At 43.7% G+C, this 22,389-nt stretch overlaps 2 protein-coding genes across 3 annotated transcripts; both read left to right on the forward strand.

Annotated features, from left to right (window-relative positions):
- On the forward strand, positions 1 to 12,079 carry cd9a (CD9 molecule a). Of its 2 annotated transcripts, none has more exons than XM_017465508.3 (8): positions 1 to 317; positions 6,645 to 6,747; positions 7,442 to 7,539; positions 7,736 to 7,810; positions 8,163 to 8,264; positions 8,347 to 8,439; positions 9,185 to 9,268; positions 9,447 to 12,079. In XM_017465508.3, the coding sequence occupies exons 1-8, from the start codon at positions 249 to 251 to the stop codon at positions 9,510 to 9,512; spliced, it is 690 nt and encodes a 229-aa protein (XP_017320997.1). In that variant the 5' UTR covers positions 1 to 248; the 3' UTR covers positions 9,513 to 12,079. The 2 variants fall into 2 exon arrangements, with proteins under 2 accessions (XP_017320997.1, XP_053533764.1); XM_053677789.1 differs by lacking the exon at positions 1 to 317 and adding an exon at positions 4,463 to 4,948.
- Positions 12,080 to 14,227: 2,148 nt separating this feature from the next.
- Positions 14,228 to 19,356, forward strand: si:dkey-88e18.8 (major intrinsically disordered Notch2-binding receptor 1). Its single transcript, XM_017465476.3, has 3 exons — positions 14,228 to 16,715; positions 16,827 to 17,012; positions 18,952 to 19,356. The coding sequence occupies exons 1-3, from the start codon at positions 14,877 to 14,879 to the stop codon at positions 19,132 to 19,134; spliced, it is 2,208 nt and encodes a 735-aa protein (XP_017320965.1). The 5' UTR covers positions 14,228 to 14,876; the 3' UTR covers positions 19,135 to 19,356.
- The last annotated feature ends 3,033 nt before the right edge of the window (positions 19,357 to 22,389 follow it).

The raw sequence follows: 22,389 nt of genomic DNA on the forward strand, positions 1-22,389 counted from the left end.
CGGACCGTGAGCTCGGGAAACAAAGGAACTAGACCCGTGTAGCACTCGGTGACCCAAAGCCAAAGATTTATCGCTTTTCCCACCAGAATTATTTCTTAGACGCGCAGACAGAGTAGAGGAATCCCCCGCTGTGTGGCGCTCGCGCAGCGAAACGGAAGCGCGTGATCAGCCTTCCCCTGAAAACACGCGGACTAAAAACACCTACGTTTTCACTGAGAAAGAGAAAGAGAGAGTGTGTGTACGGAGTGATGGCGGCTCTGACCGGAGGAGAGATGTGCGTCAAGTACTTAATATTCGCCTTCAATTTCGTGTTCTGGGTAAGTGCACGTGACGCACGGAATTAACGCACCGGACCGGACAGGCAGCTCGGGTGCGGGACTGAGGTGCACCGCGTGGACATGCGGGGATCAGTGCGGGTTTAGTGATGATTATTAAACATGTGCGCGCGGGTCAGTTATTGCAAACTGTGCGTTTGTGTGTGTGCGCGCGCGACTGAACGTTTCCTGTCGTGTGTGTGCGTCTCTCTCTCTCTGTGTGTGTGTGTGTGTGTGTGTGTGTGTGTGTGTCACTGTGTTTGTGAATGAAAGCGCGACATGTTCGGAATTTAGATCAAGTTAAACAGACGCGTGCAAGCGCGTCGAGACCATGGCGCTCCTATACTCCACAGCAGGTCTGGGACTTGTGTGTGTGTGTGTGTGTGTGTGTGCGCCTGCCTGCGCGCGCACAAACCCCAGACTGTATTTCATCCCTGACTATTTATAGCATACGGTGGACCCTAGCGAGATGATGATGATGATGATGATGATGATGATTAGTGCGTGTGTGCGTGTGTGTGTGCGTGTGTGTGTGTAAATTATATATACATTATACACATATTATATATATATATATATATATATATATATATATATATATATATATACATACACGTCTTGCACTTAATAGCATATTACATCATGCTTGCATTATTCAGTAGTGAAAACTGTGGAGTGAGCACTGTTACTGTAGTCGTTAATATTGGGCAATATAAACCCTTTATTTGCCCCCCCCCTTCCGTCCCCCCCCCCCCCCCCCCCCGTCTCTCTCTCTCTCTCTCTCTCTCTCTCTCTCTCTCTCACTCCCCGTCTCTCTCTCTCTCTCTCTCTCTCTCTCTCTCTCTCTCTCTCTCTCTCTCTCTCTCTCTCTCTGTATGTTGCATTAGTCAGACTTTTGATACCGGCCACAAAGTAACAGACATTTAATCTGACCAAACTCTCCAAGAATAAATATCTGATGTGTTCTTCCTTAAAATTTATTCTATACATCATATTTATTTGTTATTTGTTATATCATGTCATCACATGCTTACACATACGATATGTGGCCAAAAGTATGTGCACCCCTGACCATAACACCCATGTGCTTCTTCTCTAAACCGTATCCACAAAGTCTGAAGCACACAGTTGTGTAGAACGTCTCTGTACGCTGTGGCGTTATATACAATTCCCCTTCACTGGAACTAAGAATCCCAAACACTGTTCCAGCGCGACACACAGTGCACAAAGCTCCATGAAGACGTGTGTGAAGGCTGGAAGAATGTAGAAGAACTCGAGTGTCCTGCACAGAGTCCTGACCTCAACCCCACTGAACTCCTTTGGGATGAACTGGACCTGGAGTCTCCTTACAACATCAACATCAACATCAGCACCTGACTTCAACCTCACTAACGCTCTTGTAGCTGAATGATCACTAATCCCCACAGCCACGCCCCAAAATCCCAAAATCACACTCTCAAATCCCCACAGCCACGCCCCAAAATCACACTCACTAATATCCATAGCCACGCCCCAAAATCACACTCACAAATTCCCACAGCCAAAGCTTTCCCAGAAGAGTGGAGGAGGTTATTATAACAACAAATGGAATACAACTGGAATGGGATGTTTAACAAGGTCATATGAAAGTGATGGTCAGGGGTACACATACTTTTAGCCATATAGTTTATAGTTTTCCGTAAGGAGAAATGTGTTTATGTAACGTGTATGGAAGGAGTCTCCAGTGTCAGCGCTGTGTAACAGTCAGAGGTAACGCTGTGACTTTTTCCCACATCTCCAGTAAAGAGGAGTTTATTGAGATTATGACGCATTCTTTAATAAATAAAAAATAATCATCTTCTGAGTGCAGCAGCAACGCCTGATGATGATGATGATGATGATGATGATGATGATGATGTTCCTATAACAGCACGTCACTTGGTCTAATAAACATAACTGCTGGATCGCACACACACACACGTCCGTGTGATGTACAGTATTTAATTCTCCGTCACACCGTCACTACACGAGCATCACGCTGGATTTCCTCTTTCTTACGGCTCGCTGTTCCTTTTTTAACTGATTTTCCTTCACCGTGTCACTGTGAGCCTGCGATCTTCAGCCGAGTCGAATAAATACACTGACAGGAAAGCAGCAGCACGCAGAAAAGGAGAACAAACACACTGACACACAGCAGACACGAAGGAACACGCTTTCCACTCGTCCGTCTCAGTGACAGAGACACGGGGAAGTGCAGATCAACATCGACTCGAGTGCAGATCCTCCGAACACGAGACGCAAATACGAGCACTGCTCGAACACTGGGCCGCGTACACACACACACACACACACACGCACGCACACACACTCATGATTGTGTACACACGATTTATTCAGTTATTCACATGAAATCATATTACAACAAAACTAAGAAGAAAGATAAATATATTTGTAAATATGTAAATATTTTCCTCCACAAGTGCAGTTTATATTCTCAGTGTGAACATGGAGACAACATTGTAGAATTTACTTTATAATTAACACATGACCGTTTCATTTAACATCCTTAACGTCTTACATCCTCAGGACAGAGTGTCATGGTAGTTCCAATAGGCACAGAACTACACTTCCCATCAGCCCCAGCATGTCACATGACTCACTAATCACACTCACCTGTGTCTTGTTATACCTTGTTAGCCCCACTATTTAAGTTACAGTCTTCCGGTCTCACACAATTCTGTTGTAGTTGTTGTTTGTTGTTGTGGGCGTGTCTCAGTATTGATTAGAGCATGTTCGGTTCGTTGTAGTTTTTCACCTTGTTTCCACGGTTCATGTTTATGGCTGTTGTTTTCACAGTTTGGTTACTTGTTTATATTTCACATAATAAATAATCTGCACTTGCATCCTCCTTCACCTCCCAATCGTGACCGGGAGTTTACACTTCTTTGCAGTTTCTCGGTATTATGACCAGCTGCTTTAACGTAAGTGAGAACTGGAACTAACTTGATTCCTGGAAGATTAAATGTAACTATAAATAGATAAAAAGTATGATGTCATTCTTTAATTAATTGTAAAAGCATTGTTAAAGTGCTGTGGTATAAGAGGCTTGCTCTCTCACTCACATTCACAGACAGAGAGACAGACAGAGCCAGGGCCGATGTTCGTGGGGTGAAAGGTGGTGACAGTTATAGGGGGCCCGACTAAATCCAGTAGTTACCCTATATAGGCCCCTACTCTATGAAGAATTATAGTGTGTATATATATATTACAGCTTCAGCTTGTATGCCTGAAAGTTTCCTGAAAACTGCAAAAACATGCAATTTCATGAAAGAAGTTTTCCACATATCTCCTCTCCCCTCCTTAAAAATGGTTTAGTCCGATGGTTATTAATAATCTCAGCTCAGTCAGTGACAGACGACAGAGGGACCCAAAAACTGTAAGACCCCCCAGCTAGTGAACATCACCCGTCAGAGTCGAGACAACATCGATGTGATGTTTTAAGATGACGACACTGTCAAGACAACACAAATACATCTCCCTTCTCTTAGACGGATACATTTATTAGATTTATTGAGTGATATATATTGTGCAGAACCATATTGTCTTCCCCAAAAATGAAAACACTGAGTAATTTAAATGGTTTTATTTGACATTTGACTGCGTTCTTTTTCCATTTTCAAATGTTCACTTCAGCCGTTAGACACCAGACCGTGACTGGAAGAGTACTGCTGGTACTTTTTAAAATGAGTTTAATTTGATTATTAATTCCTTTTGTTGTTTTGTCAGTTTATCTTGAATCATTTCTTGAGGACTTTAAACAGTGTTTCATAAGAAGTTATTAATTTCTTAATGCCATTGTTTTGATGTAATATTTCTATAAACACTTAAGGAAAATATAGGAAACCCCTGTAGGCTACATGACCTACATATCTTATGCACTATGATATGAGTGGAGGGTGAAAAAGATATTTTTTCAGGGGGTCCAGACCTCCCTAGCTGTGACCCTGCACACATTGTTTAATTGGCTAATCAAATGAATGAATAAAGTTAGCATCAGTGCACTGTGATGATCAGTGTGCTGTGTGTTTGTTATAGTGGTGATATTTTGTGTGTGTGTGTGTGTGTGTGTGTGTGTGTGTGTGTGTGTGTGTGTGTGTGTGTGTGTGTGTGTGTGTGTGTAGAGCTAGAAGAGTTCAGCTCAGCCTGTATAACTGTGTACTCACTGTATTCTCTTATAAGCGGGTTAAAGAATTATACACTGTGAGAAATATACTCTAAAATCCAGGTCTCGAATCAGCCAATCACGTGCCGCTTCTAATCTCTGCTTAATTAATATTCATGAGCTCGCCTCACTTCCCTGACCTGGTGTGTTTGCATGTGTTTTTTTGGCTGAGGTGAGCAGAAGTCGACTTCCTGACTCTTTTGTTTTGGGATTTTCCCTGGAAAGACGGCACGCACGAGGCGGTACAGCGGATGTTTTAGTGTCTGCACTGGAGATTTAGAAAGAGAAACACTCCAGTTGGGAATTATATTTCAGCTTTAATCTCTCCTTCAGCCGGAACTGAGAGGAAAACTGCAGCTGTTCGGGCAGAATGAACTGCTTTTTAATACCGTGTGTGAAATACCTGCTGCTTATCTTCAACCTTCTCTACTGGGTACGTGTGTGCCCGCCCGCGCGCGCGCGTCTGTGTGTGCGCGCGCGCATCTGGAGTTTCATTTGCTCGCTCTGTGACAAGAAATGTGAATATATATATATATATATATATATATATATATAAATAAAAGAGGCCTGTTGCGGAGTGAGAGAGCGCTTTCAGTTTTCACACTGGGGGAGAGAGAGAGAGAAGGGGGGGGAGTCGGGGGGAGAGAGAGAGAAAGGGGGGGGGAGTCGGGGGGAGAGAGAGAGAAAGGGGGGGGGAGTCGGGGGGAGAGAGAGAGAAAGGGGGGGGGAGTCGGGGGGAGTCGGGGGGAGAGAGAGAGAGAAAGGGAGAGAGAGAGAGAAGGGGGGGGGAGTCGGGGGGGGAGAGAGAGAGAAAGGGGGGGGCGAAAGGGGGGAGTCGGGGGGAGAGAGAGAGAGAAAGGGAGAGAGAGAGAGAAGGGGGGGGGAGTCGGGGGGGGGGAGTCGGGGGGGGAGAGAGAGAGAAAGGGGGGGGCGAAAGGGGGGGGCGATAGGGGGGAGAGAGAGAGAAAGGGGGGGGCGATAGGGGGGAGAGAGGTCGTGCGCATTGGGATGGAATCAGCTGATTGTCAGTCCGAGAAGTTTAAAACTTTTATTCACTTGACACTTTTGCGGCACGTTTGAGTCGAGAAAGTGAATCACGCGATATTTCACTAGCGACTCTTTGCACATGTCGACTCTGCACTGTTTCCGCACTCTTCTACAGGGGCGTGGTTCAGGACGCGGATTTGCGGTGCACTTCAGGTCAACTTCACAATAATCTGCTTTCACAATTCCGATGTGCAGGAGAAGCAGAGAACGCAATAACACTGCCTGATCAGTGCTCGCTATCTCGATCTGTATTCGGATTTAAACCTAAAATGGGCGTGGCCCACGTACATTGGAAGTAGTTTTGGGACGTTCGGATCATTTTACTGACTCGGATCTTTGAATCTTTTTCCGAGTCATTTCGTTCATTTCAGCAGAATATGATTAAAACGCTACACGACACATTCCCACAAAACATCTAATACTTGCGCAAACGTTGATCAGATTCGGAATAAAAAATAAACTATAGGCGACAGCAGCCAAGGCCGAATGATGATTAATATCTTAGCCGGGTCTGTTAGTTCACCTCACCTCCCGGTCCGAGTCGCTTTAAAGCTACAGAACACTCACATTTCCAGGTGAAAGACACACTAAAGGTACTGAAGGTGTAAATGGAGAGTTCCACACCGGTGGCAAGGAAAAGTACCGTTTATTGCTCATTTTAAATCTGTCATGTTCTAGTGCACACCTGCACGAGAGTTCTCAGAAACGCGTATCACAGTATGTTTGACAGATGTGAAATGTCTGTGGTGTACAGTGTAAAGGGCACATCTGTATTCTGTAGGATTTATATGAACAATGTTAACAGATCATTGTAGCTTTTTTCCACGTGTGATTATTTAAAAGGTTTAATAATGTTTGAAGGACGATCAGAACGCTCTCTAGACTGTTTCCTCTGTCAGATGTTGATCTAAAGAAACATTACAAACATATTTATCTAATGTTTATTTTATAATGTTGTTGACCGAAGTTTATTTGCAATTATGTTAACTATGGGGAAGTAGGATTTGCATAAATTTGAATAAAATGTGTCGATTTATATATCATTTTGTTTGTGTGTGTGTGTGTGTGTGTGTGTGTGTAAGCTGGCAGGTACAGTTGTGTTGGCTGTGGGTCTCTGGCTCAGGTTTGATCCCAGGACTAAAAACCTGTTTGAAGGTGACGACTCTCCGAGTGGCTTCTACACAGGTCAGTGCGGTCTGGTGTGCGGTCTGGTGTGCGGTCTGGTGTGCGGTCTGGTGTGCGGTCTGGTGTGCGGTCTGGTGTGCGGTCTGGTGTGCGGTCTGGTGTGCGGTCTGGTGTGCGGTCTCCGTCACGTCACAGTTACAGTGATGAGGTGTAAACATCGTTAACGTCTTAAAGCGAACGCACCCTCAGCGGTTATAAAGTTTTTTTTTTAAAGCTCTAAAATCATGTAAGAAACACGTCAGTCTGAAAACCGCGGCTTATTCCACAGTAAAGGAGTAACGCCACGACTGATATCTAACCTGAATATTAAATGCAACTATAAATGGATCAAATGTATAATGTTGTTGTTTAATAAATAAAAGAACTTGTCCTTGGTGGTGAATTGCTGTGGTATAAGAGGAATAAAACACGGGATGGTAACAGTGGAGCGGTAATCTTTATAATCATGTGTTCCAGATGTGTTTCGTGTGTGAGACAGTGTGTGTGATTTCATATGTTTGTGATATATAATGGTTTTTATAACTGTTACTGCACCACCTAATTGATGATGTACGTGTTGCCATAGAAACGGCAGATTTTTCAAGTCTGAGATGAACAGCTGTCTCATAATTGTGACGTAATGTGAACACTGAGGGAGTGTGTTAATTATGTGCATATGTAAAGTGTGTGTGTGTGTGTGTGTGTGTGTGTGTAGTGGTGTGCATCCTCATAGCCATAGGAGGATTGATGATGCTGGTCGGGTTCCTCGGTTGCTGCGGCGCCATTCAGGAGTCGCTGTGCATGCTGGGATTGGTGAGTATAAATATCTTCTTATCTTTATCACTCCCTTTTCACATCTCTCTCTCTCTCTCTCTCTCTCTCTCTCTCTCTCTCTCTTTTATTTCTGTCGTTTGTTTTTTCCTGAAATTAATCCACACATAAATCTTTCAGCGTCACCAGGAAGAGAATTCCCTGATTATAATTCTCTTTTTACTCTTTTTTCCCCCAGTTTTTCTTCTTCCTCCTGCTTATCTTTGTTGTGGAAGTGGCCATTGGGATTTGGGGATTTTCCATCCAGAGTAAGGTCAGTGTGCTCTCTCTCTCTCTCTCTCTCTCTCTCTCTCTCTCTCTCTCTCTGTCTCTGTCTCTCTGTCTCTCTCTCTCTCTCTCTCTCTCTGTCTCTCTCTCTCTCTCTCTCTCTCTCTCTCTCTCTCTCTCTCTGTCTCTCTCTCTGTCACTCACACACACACACACACACACACTGTCAGAACAGAGCTCAATGTCACCAGAGCTGTAGTCCAGTTATTCACTTCCTGTTTACGGACTATAAAAGTGCACGGTTTGGAATACGAGGTTGCGAAGTCTTGCCGCTGTCTCGTAGCAGCGTGAGGTCTGAGCCGTCTCTTTTTCCATCCAGGTGTGTTGTGTGTTCGCAGGTTGTTGATGATGTCACCCAGTTCTACAAGGAAACCTACAAGAAATACAAAGAGGACAGACAGGATGCTCTGCGAGAGACCCTGCATCTGATCCAGAACGGGGTGAGCTCCGAGCCTCCGTCTCTGCTCATCGCTCTCTCATTCACGGTCACAATAACACGTCACTGCCATTTCTGTTCCTCAGCTGAACTGCTGTGGACCCTTCAGCTCCGAGGACACGGACACTCCCGAGGAGACGTGTCCTGAGCGCGAGGGCCTGGAAGTGCTCATCACCAAGGTAACCGCCCCGGGAAATTTCCCAATGACAACGAAAACCTCAGCATAATATTAACACGTAAACATCATGTCAAACTTCTCCTACATTATTCGATATATAACGCCTTCTTCCACAGTTACAGGTGTAGTTCTGTTCACACTTATTCCTCTATCTCCATGGCGCTGCTGAGGTCTGGACTGTGATTGGTCAGAAGGTGGTGATTAGTTCTCTATAACAGCGGCTCTGACAGTAGCGCAGGTTTATATTAATGCGCTTGCTCTAATACCTTATCGTTTCTATAGCAACTGCTCAGTTTTCTGTAAGAAGACGTGTATGTAACGTGTAAGGAAGGAGTCTCCAGTGTCAGCGCTGTGTAACAGTCAGAAGTAAAGCTGTAACTTTACGTTTTCCTTCAGCACAGACGAGTTTACACTTCTTTACTGTTTCTCACTAACTTATTAACATAAAAGAGAGGCTGGTGCGTGTCAGTTTATAGCTGCTATAATGTAAGTAACAACTTGAATGAAAAAATTAAATGCAGCTATAAATGGATAAAAAGTATGTATGTAAACTGCTGTGGTGGAAGAGGAATAAAACCGCGTGGGGACGTGCTGTTCGAGGAAACTAGTCAACTTCAGCATGATGACAGTGTCCGTGAAATCAGTTTCAATTCTAAAAGAGTTGATTTATTTATTTTCACTGCAGGTCGGGTTAAAAGGAATTTATTTATTTATTTGTTTGTTTGTTTGTTTATTTATTTTCCCAGAGCTGTCCTGATGCTATTGAGAAATTCTTCACCTCTAAACTCCACATCATTGGCGGTATTGGGATCGGAATCGGAGTGATCATGGTAAATTGATCCCCGCGTCTGTGAAAAGAGTTTCATGTTGTTGTGTGTTTGATGTTTAGAAATTTCATTTTGCTTTGAAAAGACGACAGCAGCTCCTGTAAATACGCCGCTTTTAATCAGTTAGTTTTGATATTTATCATGTTTTATCTCTTTTTTTTTTTTTTTTTTTTTTTTGCAGATCTTGGGCATGATCTTCAGCATGATGCTGCTGTGTGCCATCAGGAAGAGCCAGGAGATCGTCTGAGGGGCGTTTATGCCCAACTCTGCCGTATTCGTGTTGCATGATTTCCATCCCGAAGCTCTCGCTGTCACCGCCGGCTCTGCGCAGCTCGCCTCTGATGGGTGGGAATTTCACTTTTCACAGTTTAGCTCTATGATCGGCTCATACCATGAACAACGAAGCTGTAGATTTAGTCGAGTTTGTGGAGCTCGTTGGAAAATAGATTTTTTCACTGTTAATGTCAGAACTGACAATTATGTTGTTGTTGTTGTTGTTGTTGTTTGCATTCTGCCTGTCACTCCGCTGATATTGTGTTGATAAGAACACATCTATGACCTTTTTAAACATATTCATGTGTGAGGGGTTTTTTTTTTCCTTCATTATTTATGTTACTCAAATAATTTTATTGCTCTGTATTGGCAATCATGATGCTCCACGGTCCATTCCAGAATTATTGGCACCCTTGTTTGTATAAAATAAACATGATAATTTGAAAGTTCTTATGAGAAAAATCGTTCTCATAAAAAAAAAAAGGTCTTCTTTTAAATAATTAAATATTAGTATTTTCTCTCAAACACACGTGCACCATCAGAGGAATATGATATGAATATGAGGTTGCACACACATAAAATCTCCTTATTATCCATCCAAAGCACTTCAGCACAAATAAAGACCGGGCTGCCTCTGCCACAGGGTTATGATTTGATCATAGACGGATGTTTCAGCGAGACACTGACCCTTGAACCTTGTTGACACTGTGTTGTGAATCAATCCGGAGGTCCCTGTGCACAGGTCTAAGAATATAAAAGAGATCACGATGTGCATGGAGGAATGGCCGAGACCTTCTACACCTGCCTCCGACCTCGTCACAGGAGGAGACCCAGTGCTGTTCCTCTCTCCTTACAGGTCTGAGGTTGAAACATGAAATGAAATATTAATTTAATAATAATAATAATAATCGTGGGGGGTGCCAATAATTTTGAAACAGGTTTTAAAGACATTGTTACACATTGTGATCGATATTATTATAATGAAAATATTATAATAATGTTACATTTTAAAATAAATAGTATACAGTGCCCCTGTATGTGTACGCTCAAAACATTATCGCTTATCGCATGGGATTTATTTTCAAATAGCTTTTTATTATTATTATTATTATTATTATTTTTAGTGAGAGGGGGCCAATAATTTTTGAGAGCACTGTGGGTCAAAAGGTTAGAGTGTGTGTGTGTGTGTGTGTGTGTGTGTGTGTGTGTGTGTGTGTGTGTGAGAGAGAGAGAGAGAGATGGTGATCAGGTCCTCAGTCAGCAGGTCGGTAATGAGGAATCTACAGGAAACACTAATGAACGAAACGTTTGATCGTGACGTTAATCACGGCGATGACTCACACGTGAATCTGAAGCTTCCTGAGTTTCCCTTTTCCCTAAAAACCTGGGATTCGTGGTAGAAAAAGTCAATATTTTAAATAGGTTTGAACTGAATCTAAATGAGGAGAAGCGTTAATAACATTAGTGTCTCAAACTGCTTGAAAAGAACTGAGTAATTACATGTTGAATTATTTAATGAAATTATTCATAATCGCACGTTAAAGGTTATTAGCTGTTAAGAATTTTATTTCGATCCTACACTTACTTTTTCTTAAACTTTCAGTCCCTGCAGGATTTCGTGGAGTTTTTATTTTTGTGCTTTTTTTGCGGAAATCTACTCGAATCGCACGAACTTGATGTTTGTTGGTCAATGAGAGCTTTCAGCTGTACTCGTGTTGGACGCACGTGAATCGAGCAGGGCGTTGTGATGACGTCACATGACGCGTCTCGGCAAACACCTGCAGTAATTGTGAAAAATCGCACGCGCCTCCGAATATCGCAGAGTTTGCTTGGTTTTGCGTTCATTCCTGCGATGGTTAAACGAACACGACGTGGACTTTCCCCGGAGCTTTTGTTAAATATTCATTCAGTTTATAATATTTCGTTCGGGTGCAAATCCAACAGGACTGTCTGATGGTACGCGTGCATCATCAGGAACGCAACACAGATCGCTTGTGTATATTTTAATTCCAGCCAAGAAGTTACTGCAGCTGTTCTGGAAGGAAAAGGCGGCTCCCGCGGTCCAGTTATGGCTTAGAGAGTTGATTTCTGCTTTACACCTGAGCGAATTAGACCCCGTCTGAAGGGTAAATTTAAGCAGTTTGATCAAATCTGGTACTCCTTTATCGTGACGGAAGCCCCTGCACTCGTACGTCATTTTATTAGTGCAATGTTCTAACATTTCCTCATCGTGCCTCCTCTAATCATGTAAACAGGTCTGCTGGGGGATGGATTTCTCTGTATATGTGTACAAGAAACTGTAAGAAGTTTTGTTTTCCATTAAGACTTATTTGACAAATATTTATGCAATTAAATCAAATGAAACGGTCATGTGTTAATTATAAAGTAAATTGTACAATGTTGTCTCCATGTTCACACTGAGAATATAAACTGCACTTGTGGAGGAAAATATTTACATATTTACAAATATATTTCTCTTTCTTCTTAGTTTTGTTGTAATATGATTTCATGTGAATAACTGAATAAATCGTGTGTACACAATCATGAGTGTGTGTGCGTGCGTGCGTGTGTGCGTGTGTGTGTGTGTGTGTACGCGGCCCAGTGTTCGAGCAGTGCTCGTATTTGCGTCTCGTGTTCGGAGGATCTGCACTCGAGTCGATGTTGATCTGCACTTCCCCGTGTCTCTGTCACTGAGACGGACGAGTGGAAAGCGTGTTCCTTCGTGTCTGCTGTGTGTCAGTGTGTTTGTTCTCCTTTTCTGCGTGCTGCTGCTTTCCTGTCAGTGTATTTATTCGACTCGGCTGAAGATCGCAGGCTCACAGTGACACGGTGAAGGAAAATCGGTTAAAAAAGGAACAGCGAGCCGTAAGAAAGAGGAAATCCAGCGTGATGCTCGTGTAGTGACGGTGTGACGGAGAATTAAATACTGTACATCACACGGACGTGTGTGTGTGTGCGATCCAGCAGTTATGTTTATTAGACCAAGTGACGTGCTGTTATAGGAACATCATCATCATCATCATCATCATCATCATCATCAGGCGTTGCTGCTGCACTCAGAAGATGATTATTTTTTATTTATTAAAGAATGCGTCATAATCTCAATAAACTCCTCTTTACTGGAGATGTGGGAAAAAGTCACAGCGTTACCTCTGACTGTTACACAGCGCTGACACTGGAGACTCCTTCCCTACACGTTACATAAACACATTTCTCCTTACGGAATACTTCTCCACCGAACACGTCCCTGTGAACGAGCCGTTGCTATAGAAACGATAAGGTATTGGAGTGAGAGCGTTAATATAAACCTGCGCTACTGTCAGAGCCGCTGTTATAGAGAACTAACCTTCTGACCCGATCACAATCCAGACCTCAGCAGCGCTGGGGGATAATGTGTGTTTTAACCCACACACACACTCTTCTCACACACTTGCAATCTGTTTAGTTGATCATGGTTAGGAATCTCACGATGAGTCACAAACAAACCCAAACAGACGTCTTAAACAAAGACAATGGAAAGATTAATGTGTGAGTTAAAGCGAATGTACACACCCATCGAGCCCACTTCCTGTCCGGAGCCGAGTGGAAACTCTGATCCACTTCTGTTACTGCGATAAATAAAAATAAATATCCCGATAACATCATCATCACTAACAACCATAACACCGCGCTTTCACAGAGGGCAGAGCCATGGGGCAGAAACCGAACTTAATACCGCCGAGATGTGATGAGAGAAAAGTGCAGAACTGCGAACAATAAAACCCAGAGAAATACACATTAAAGTGAGTTTAAATCAATCACAGCAGTTAGAAAAGTGTCCAAAAAAATCAAATCAAAATGATAATAAAGTGTAATTGTTCAGTTTTGTCACTAGCTGTGAGATTACGCATGGCTTAACTTAATGTTACTTCTGAACTGTGATTATTTTGTGTTCTGGGAAACATTTAAACATCTTACGCAGCTTCTGAAGGCGGGACTAAATGAAAAAAGAAAATTGGGATCTTTAAACAAAATAATAACAATTTACACTGGTCATATTGTTGAAAAGTTTACACCCCCCTGACTCTGTCGTGTTGCCTTCAGTGAGTCTCTCAGTTGTCCTCAGTGTGAAGAGATGGATCTCAGCATCATGCAGCATATGCAGAAGACGCTGAAAAGTAAAGAATGCGCAGGACCTGGAGGAATGTTCTGAAGAACAGCGCGCAGTTTAACTGCTCAGGACAGACAAGGGACTCATGAACAAAACATAAACACGTCATGTCGTTGATCATCCAGATAACGGCACACAGTATTAAGAATCCTGGGTGTGTAAACTTTTGAACTGGTTCATTTGTGTAAATTCAGTCATTATTGTGTCTGTGGACTATAGTGTAACCATCTTGTTATGTGAAATAACTTCTTCAGGGCAGGACTAAATAAACAAAATGCAGTTTTAATGATTCCTCTTATTATTTCAAAATTCTTAAAGTTTTTACAGATTCTGCAAGGGGTGTGAAAACTTATTATCACTTATTACCATAATATTATCGTGATCTGGTGCCCCGGCCTGTGCGAGAGGTACTGGCCCATTTTGGGAATGTAAAGTTCGATTGATATTTTAACTCCTCTTTGAGTAAACGATGATGATGATGAAGTTAAACTCGCTGAAAGATTTATTTATTTATTTATTTATTTATTTATAAAGAAGAGCAGACCAAGTTTCTGCTCCTGTCAGTAGATGGCAGAAGTGTTCAGCTCTTCCACCTGTGATGCTCCAGCAGGACGAGTGAAATGATCTCACTGTCCTCCCCATCCCATCCCCGCACCGCACCGCACCGCACTCCGGATGTCCCGCACTTTTCCCCGCTGTAACTGAAGGACAGCGAGTGAGTCCGGTGACGCAACGATGCGCGTGTGCTTAACGACAGTGTTTTATTTCCAGCTGTTTCGTTCTGCGTTTCCTCTCCAGCGGGATCTAAACGTGCTTCTGTCCTGTGCCGCCACGACTGGGGCTATTTTAAGGCTGTGAATAAGGTCAGTGCTCTGCAGTGATGTACTTCATTTGGGCTTCGTGGAGGTAACTACATTTCTCCCTGCATGTCTGCAGGACCGTGATGGACGGACAGTAATGACCCGGTGGCTTTCTGCACAGTGAGTAAATGGAACATGTTGGAAGATATTTTGCATGTTTTTGAGACCTGACACCGTTTCTTCATGACCTTATTCCAGCTGCTCGTTTACTAAACTACCTCGGTGCGAGTCCTATGACGTTTTTGTCCTGAGGGATTTGTTAAGAATGACGTGTGTGGATGGTCCACTTTTGATGAGTAAATTTGAGGCAGTGTAGGTCGCTGCAGTGATGTCAGACAACGCAGACGATGCCCTGGTTCTCCTGGAGATCCTCGAGGTTCTGGGCGCATGCCGTGCACGTGTGTCATACGCAGACGTGTGCGTGTATCTGAGTGGACGTTATGAGCTCCAACCGCTGTTGGAGCTGCGGAGTCTGCTGTACTCCACGGCATGCCGTGATCCGTGCTTCCCGGCCACTCTGTTCCGTGAACGTCTGCACCCTCCCTGCAGCAACCGTCTCTCTGCGGCCGCCGACGTCGTCTCGCTCTTCAACCTGCTCACACACACACGCCTGCCGCCCTCACACACTAATTCCCTGACCTCCTGCTTCGCCTGCGTTCAAGAGCGTGTGCGCTGTGATTGGCTGCACGCAGAGGGCGGAGTTATAGCTCCAGGCTGTAAATACGAGGACTCCACGGAGGCACTGATCAGTCTGAACACCGGGGGGTCGCACGTCAACACTCCAGCACGCTTGCTCGCCCACACGCATCAGCAGCACAACATGCAGAGAGCACACTCTCTGGACATTCCTTGTGGTTCCACCGGGAATCAAGAGTCTACCGGAAAGAGTGATCGAGATGTGGATCTTGTTCAAAGCTGCATTCAGAAGAGGAGCATCTTTAAGAAGGAGTTCCACAAACTGATACCGTTTATTCCCACAGACGGCAATAATCAGATTCAGGAAGGATCCAGAGAGGACAGTGAGGACGGACAGTTTATCACCTGCAACAACCCTTATCCTGAATCAGCCCAGGATGGGCATACAGAAGATGTTCAGAGGCAGTCTTCTGAAACAGATACACCGCCCGATGCACAGACTCCCTACCTCCAGAAGCATAAAAGTCTAGACGACCTGCAGAGCTCCACTTACTTTGGGCCTACAGTCATAGAAAGGACGTACCACCAAACCCCAGCCTTGACGGCCAAGAGCCACAGTCTGGACATCGACAGTGGCCTTTCAGAACCGTCTGAGCATGACAAACCTGGATTGGACAGATCAAAACCCCAGAGACCTAGATCAGAAAAATCTGCTTTAGACAAATCTGGACTTACAAAACCTGGATTTAATAAACCCAGCTTCGAGGGCAGCAGTTTCGACATCCCTGGGTTTGACCCGTTTATCGTCCGATCAGTTCGAGACACCCTGAAGCGGCTGAGTGGGCTAAGTTTGGATGCCTGGTACGATTGGTCACCTGACGCAGAGGGCGTGGTCAGCGTGGCCACTCAGACAGACCAGGGCGATCGTCGTGCTCTGAGGAGCCTCCTGCTCAGTGAAAAGCTCTCGATCGATAACACGGACATCGCAGAGGATGACATCAGTGCCATCTTCCGCTTTTTGGATGACATTAGCATGTGTGGCTCGATGGCCGTCCTGCCTGGAGACGGAGGAGGACCTCAGGAAGGGGGCGGAGCAGGGTTGCCGGAGCGACGGGAGCGTTTAGGGAAGCTCAGACGCCTGTTTCACTCTCTCGAGGGACCAGAAGAAGGTGTGCGATGGGGCGTTGGACGGCTCCTGCAGCGTGTCACCGAGCTGGAGCAGCGTCTGGAGCCGATCTCGGAGCTGAGAGAGCAGCTGGCGCTCGTCCTCACCACACTGAACCGGCTGGAGCAAAGAGGGCAACTTGAGCACTCAAACTCCGACCCTGTCCAACAGCAGCCTCCGCCGCGGGCTCAGTCAGACGGGGGCCTGAGAGCCAGTTCGAGTTCTGAGGCGGCCGACGGAGCCGCGGCTAAACGCAGAGGTCTGTTCATACGCAATTCCAGGAGCCACACGGAGAGCAGCAGCTCTGAGCAGCATCGCGAGTGGAGCGTCAGCTACAGCAAGGAGCAACACCTGCATCCTTCACATGTATGCACACTCACACACACACACACACACACACACACATTTACCTATGACCCTGCAGCACCAATACTTGTCTTCACTTTACTTTGTGTCTTCCTTTGTTCACGTCCGCAGGCTGAGCTTCATGGTGCACTTTGTAAGAAAGAGAACCATCCAGTTCAGGAGAGAAAGAGTTCCATTTTCATTCCTGAAGTCCACAAGGTTCCTCAACGCAGCTCCACGCAGAAGGCTAACCTCCACCCAACGGACCGGCCGAAAGTTTCCTGGAGTCAGTCAGAGCTCACACCGCTGGACCTGCAGGTAAACTCACACACCTGCTCATATTCCTGTAAAGCCCTGAGCCTCACACACACTGATCTCCTTCATGGAAAAGGACTACATTAGACCTCATTAGACTGGTACAGATGTTTGCACTTAGCAGTTAGGATCAGTTCAGAGACTTCGCAGGACACGATTCGATTTATTTATTTATTTATTTTGCTGATTCATCTCCTGAGAAACACCTGCCAGTGTCTTAACATTACACATTTCTGCCATAGCCTGAGAAAATCCTCCACATCTTCTCCTCGTGTGAAAACCACACATCTTCCTAAACTGAAACATCTTTCTCTTTTGCACGTCTCTCAAACAAAAGTCAAGTAAAATCTGAGGAAATCGCGTTTGACGGTCTCATTCCGGTCCCGCTGAAAGACGCCGCACCTTCCTCTACAGTGATAACCTCATCGACTGATGGAAAAACATCATCACGGCAGAATTTTATAGAATTATATACCGTACGTTTACAGGAAATGAGTTCTCACTGAGAACTCATCACCTGAGGGAAAAGCCTCTGACGCGGATTACACCCGAGCCTCGTCGTCGTCTCTTCCCTCCACCGAGCTCTGTTCACTCACTCACTTCTTCTTCTCTAATCCTTTTCAAACTCTGTCATCTATACCGAGCGTGTGAGCGCTCTTCTCCGTGTTGATGCTGATGTGACGGAGCAGGAGCACGCCGGACGTTCCGAAAGCGGACGTCTGATTACAGATGTTTCGTGTGTACGGTGTGTGGCTCTGCAGATGTGGTGATGTTTTAGAGATCTTTACACAGAACAGCTGTTTTTCCTGCTGTGTTTGTCAAACCGTCTCCTTATGAACACGATCGCTGCAGACACACACCGAGGTGAGGTTAGACATTAGTCTGAAATCATGACATTTTCTCATCGTTTTGGTCAAATATATTTCTGTTTTCTTAAAGTCCGGAGGTTGAAGTGCACAGTTTTTCATCATTTCTTCTAGAATTCCGCTACACAGACTTCCGAGGGGTTTTCCGGACCACCTCACACAGCCCGTGTCTATCAGGTGTAGAAATTCTGTTATTTTTCAAGAAAAGGAAGTGAATAAAACTTTCTTAACTTGAGAAATTCCAGCTTGCCTGAAACCTTTTTTTTCCCCCCCAGACGACCTCTCTGATTAGGAGCAAGGTTTCTAGAAAAGTCCAGTTTTTATCAATAACATCAACAATTTCATTCAAATTCAATCACATCGCTTTCTTCACAACTTTTCATAAGATCAGATTCATTATACACACAGTATCTAGTGTATATCTATAAGACCTGATCTACAGATAGAAATGGAAACCATTCCAATCACAGACGTTTTAAATATGCAGATTTTATCACCTGTACTTTATATTTTACTCCCTTTTGTTGTTGTTGTTTTTTTGTTTTTGTTTTTTTATCTAAAGTCAGTTGTTTTATCCACAAATTGTTTTATACCAGTAAAGAAGTAGTAGTAGAATCCAGCAATCCACAAATAAACAAAAAATGCACTCTGTATTAGGGGCGGAGCTTCACGTGAGCTCAGTCTGTGATGTCTGATTATTAAAGGAAGTCAAACTTAATGATCAGTAATTAGTAGTTTATAATAAAACAGTCGTCATGGTAACGTTGAAGTCTGTTTGGACAGGTTGTCTGCTGTTAAATAATTCAGTGAGAAAATGTGTCCTGCCGTTCCTAATTATCCGAATATATTCAGCATTAGCAAATACTAACAGGATATTATGAATGGCAGGAGGGCGTTCCCTAATTTGCATATTTATGCATATTCATAGAGCGTTGTATTTTAATGAAAGTAAACATGAAGAGATGATCCTCAATGCAGCTTCATACATATGGAATATCATTCCACTATGTGTGTGTGTGTGTGTGTGTGTGTGTGTGTGTGTGTGTGTGTGTGTGTGTGTGTGTGTGTGTTATCAGGCCCCTGAATCTCTGGACTTCTGGATGGATGAGGTTTACACTCCGGTGTCGGACACACTCCTGCGCCGCTCGCAGTCTCTAACACGCTGCAGCCGGATGCAGGGATACCGCATCACCGCCATCAGCGTCACTGCCACCGTCATCCTCATCCTCATCATCGTCATCCCTATATGCACTGCGTAAAAGCACACATAAGCAGTAATGTCTAAACATACACACACACACACGCACGAGCACACACACACATTTAACCTAACGCACTCTGTTAGTCTGGATGGCATTGTGTTTTATTCACTTTAGTTTTTAAGCAATGCATGAACAGAAATAATCGAATGACTCTGAGGATTAAATAAACAGTTTCCAAAACTGGGTGTGACTGCACAGCGTGGTGTTCCACACAGACTCCGGCTGGAGATTAAGAATAAAATAAGGAAATACATTTAATAACATTGATGTACATTTACACATCATTTAACTGCCTGTTCTCAGATTTAACTAGATAGATAGATAGAGAGATAGATAGATAGATAGATAGATAGACAGATAGATAGATAGACAGATAGATAGACAGATAGATAGATAGATAGATAGATAGATAGATAGATAGATAGATAGATAGATAGATAGACAGATAGATAGATAGATAGATAGAAATTGTTGATGTGAAGTTTTCTGTAAGAAGACATTTATTTATCATGTAAGGAAGGAGTCTCCAGTGTCAGAGGTAAAGCTGTAACTTTAAGTTTTCCCACATCTTCAGCACAGAGGAGTTTACACTGCTTTACTGTTTCTCACCAACACACACACACACACACACACACACACACACACACACACACACACTGAGATTTTATTTCGTTTTTATGTCTTATTAACTTGAAGAGAGAGAATAGAAAGAGAGAGAATAGAGAGAGAGAGAATAGAGAGAGAGAGAATAGAGAGAGAGAATAGAGAGATAGAATAGAGAGAGAGAGAATAGAGAGATAGAATAGAGAGAGGGAACAGAGAGAGAGAGAGAGAATAAAGAGAGATAATAGAGAGAGAGAATAGAGAGGGAATAGAGAGAGGGAATAGAGAGAGAGAATAGAGAGAGAGAATAGAGAGAGGGAATAGAGAGAGAGAATAGAGAGAGGGAATAGAGAGAGGGAATAGAGAGAGAGAATAGAGAGAGGGAATAGAGAGAGAGAATAGAGAGAGAGAATAGAGAGAGAGGGAATAGAGAGAGGGAATAGAGAGAGGGAATAGAGAGAGAGGGAATAGAGAGAGGGAATAGAGAGAGGGAATAGAGAGAGGGAATAGAGAGAGAGAATAGAGAGAGAGAATAGAGAGAGGGAATAGAGAGAGAGAATAGAGAGAGAGAATAGAGAGAGGGAATAGAGAGAGAGAATAGAGAGAGAGGGAATAAAGAGAGAGAGGGAATAGAGAGAGGGAATAGAGAGAGAGAATAGAGAGAGGGAATAGAGAGAGGGAATAGAGAGAGGGAATAGAGAGAGAGAATAAAGAGAGAGAATAAAGAGAGAGAATAGAGAGAGAGGGAATAGAGAGAGAGAATAGAGAGAGAGAATAGAGAGAGAATAGAGAGAGAATAGAGAGAGAATAGAGAGAGAGAATAGAGAGAGAGAATAGAGAGAGAGAATAGAGAGAGAGAATAGAGAGAGGGAATAGAGAGAGAGAATAGAGAGAGGGAATAGAGAGAGGGAATAGAGAGAGGGAATAGAGAGAGAGAATAGAGAGAGGGAATAGAGAGAGAGAATAGAGAGAGAGGGAATAGAGAGAGGGATGGTGAGGGAACGAGTGTTTATAGCTGCTATAACGTAAGTGACAACAGGAATTAATTTGTTTAACAGAATATTCCACAACATGAAGTGTAAATACAAACAGATAAAATGTATGACGTAATTTTTGAATAAATAAAAGTTGTAACTGTTTGGTGTGAGAGGAATAAAACACTCGGGGACGTGACGTGATCCGAAATAATCAACTGCACTGTGATAACAGGATCTCTGTTTCATCGCTCCTTCACGCAGTAAACACGTGGAACGTGTCTACAGTATACAGTCTACTGTACTGTGAGACGTGCACTGCTTCACTACAACACGCACACACACACACACACACACACACACACACACACACACTCACTCACTCAAAGAGCTGATTGGACACTTTAGGGTTAGGAAATGTTTCCGGTAAATCCTACTTGCTGCTGCTGAGATACGCATTAGTGTAATTCAATTCAGCAGCAATTTGACTTAGACAACAGGGGAATCCCCTCACTTACTTACACACACACACACACACACACACACACACACACACACATGAACAAACAAACAGCAGCACTGCATTTCCCTTTGATGGAGTTGTGAGTGCTCTTGTAGTTTCCAGGATCGATCTCTTGTCCACTGTCGCTCCTGCAGATCTCAGAAACCGGGGGAAGGTGATGTGTACCATTTAAAAACTTCTGCACAATTACTGCATTCAGACGATTTAACCCAAGTGACCTGAAGAGCCTGTGATTTTTGCAGCACGGAAGACAAATAAAGAATAAGAAGTCAGTGTTTAGATGACTGGCATTCTGAAGGACACGGTTGGAAACATCTGGAATAATCACGATGTACAATAATAATATTTATTATATACAGTCTCCTCTGAAAGTATTGGAACAGCAAGGCCAATTCAATTGTTTTTTGCTGTAGACTGAAGACATTTGGGTTTGAGATAAAAAAGATGAAGTGTTAGAGTTTCATCTTTCATTTCCTGCTGTTTATAAACAGATGTGTTAAAAGACATAGAACATAGCACGTTTCATATCAGACCACCCAGCATTTAGTCTTAGTTTCAGCCCTGGGTTTCACCCGTGAAGGTGCATTTGTATTTAAAAAGGATAAACCAACATGAAGTTCAGAGAGCTGCCTATGGGAGAAAGGCAAGGGAGGCTCAGCACAAACACTGGAGATATCCAGTACAACAATTTGGAGGTAGCGTCATGGCTTGGGCTTGCACGGCTGCTTCTGGAACATTCTCACTAATCTTTATTGATGATGGAACTCATGATGGTAGCAGCAGAATGAATTCAGAACTTTACAGGAACATTTTATGTGACAATTTACAAAGAAATGCATCCGAATGAATCAGGAGGAACTTCTGCCAACTCAAACACACTTCCACCTCAACACAGGACTTCATCAGGGGGGAGAGGGAAGGTTTTAGACTGGACACGTCCGTCACCAGACCTTCACCCAACTGATCAGTGTTACACCTCCTGAAGAGGAGACTGAAGGGAGAAACCCCCGAAACAAACACCTACTGAAAGAAGCTGCAGGAGAAACCTGGAGAAGCTTCACAGAAGAAGAAACAGCAGTTTGGTGTCAGTGAGTCGCAGGAGTGATGCAGTTACTGCACGCATGGGATATACAACCAAACATTAAGTGTTAT

This window comes from Ictalurus punctatus, chromosome 4 (assembly GCF_001660625.3).
Source record: "Ictalurus punctatus breed USDA103 chromosome 4, Coco_2.0, whole genome shotgun sequence".
Lineage (NCBI taxonomy): Eukaryota > Metazoa > Chordata > Actinopteri > Siluriformes > Ictaluridae > Ictalurus > Ictalurus punctatus.

Excerpts from the sequence above, each read along its gene's own strand:
- cd9a (XM_017465508.3), top strand. The coding sequence starts at position 249 with ATGGCGGCTCTGACCGGAGGAGAGATGTGCGTCAAGTACTTAATATTC. Across the intron at positions 7,540-7,735 it reads CGCTGTGCATGCTGGGATTG|TTTTTCTTCTTCCTCCTGCT; the intron begins GTGAGTATAAAT and ends TTTTTCCCCCAG. Across the intron at positions 8,265-8,346 it reads TGCATCTGATCCAGAACGGG|CTGAACTGCTGTGGACCCTT; the intron begins GTGAGCTCCGAG and ends TCTGTTCCTCAG.
- si:dkey-88e18.8 (XM_017465476.3), top strand. The coding sequence starts at position 14,877 with ATGTCAGACAACGCAGACGATGCCCTGGTTCTCCTGGAGATCCTCGAG. Across the intron at positions 16,716-16,826 it reads AACACCTGCATCCTTCACAT|GCTGAGCTTCATGGTGCACT; the intron begins GTATGCACACTC and ends TCACGTCCGCAG. Across the intron at positions 17,013-18,951 it reads TCACACCGCTGGACCTGCAG|GCCCCTGAATCTCTGGACTT; the intron begins GTAAACTCACAC and ends GTGTGTTATCAG.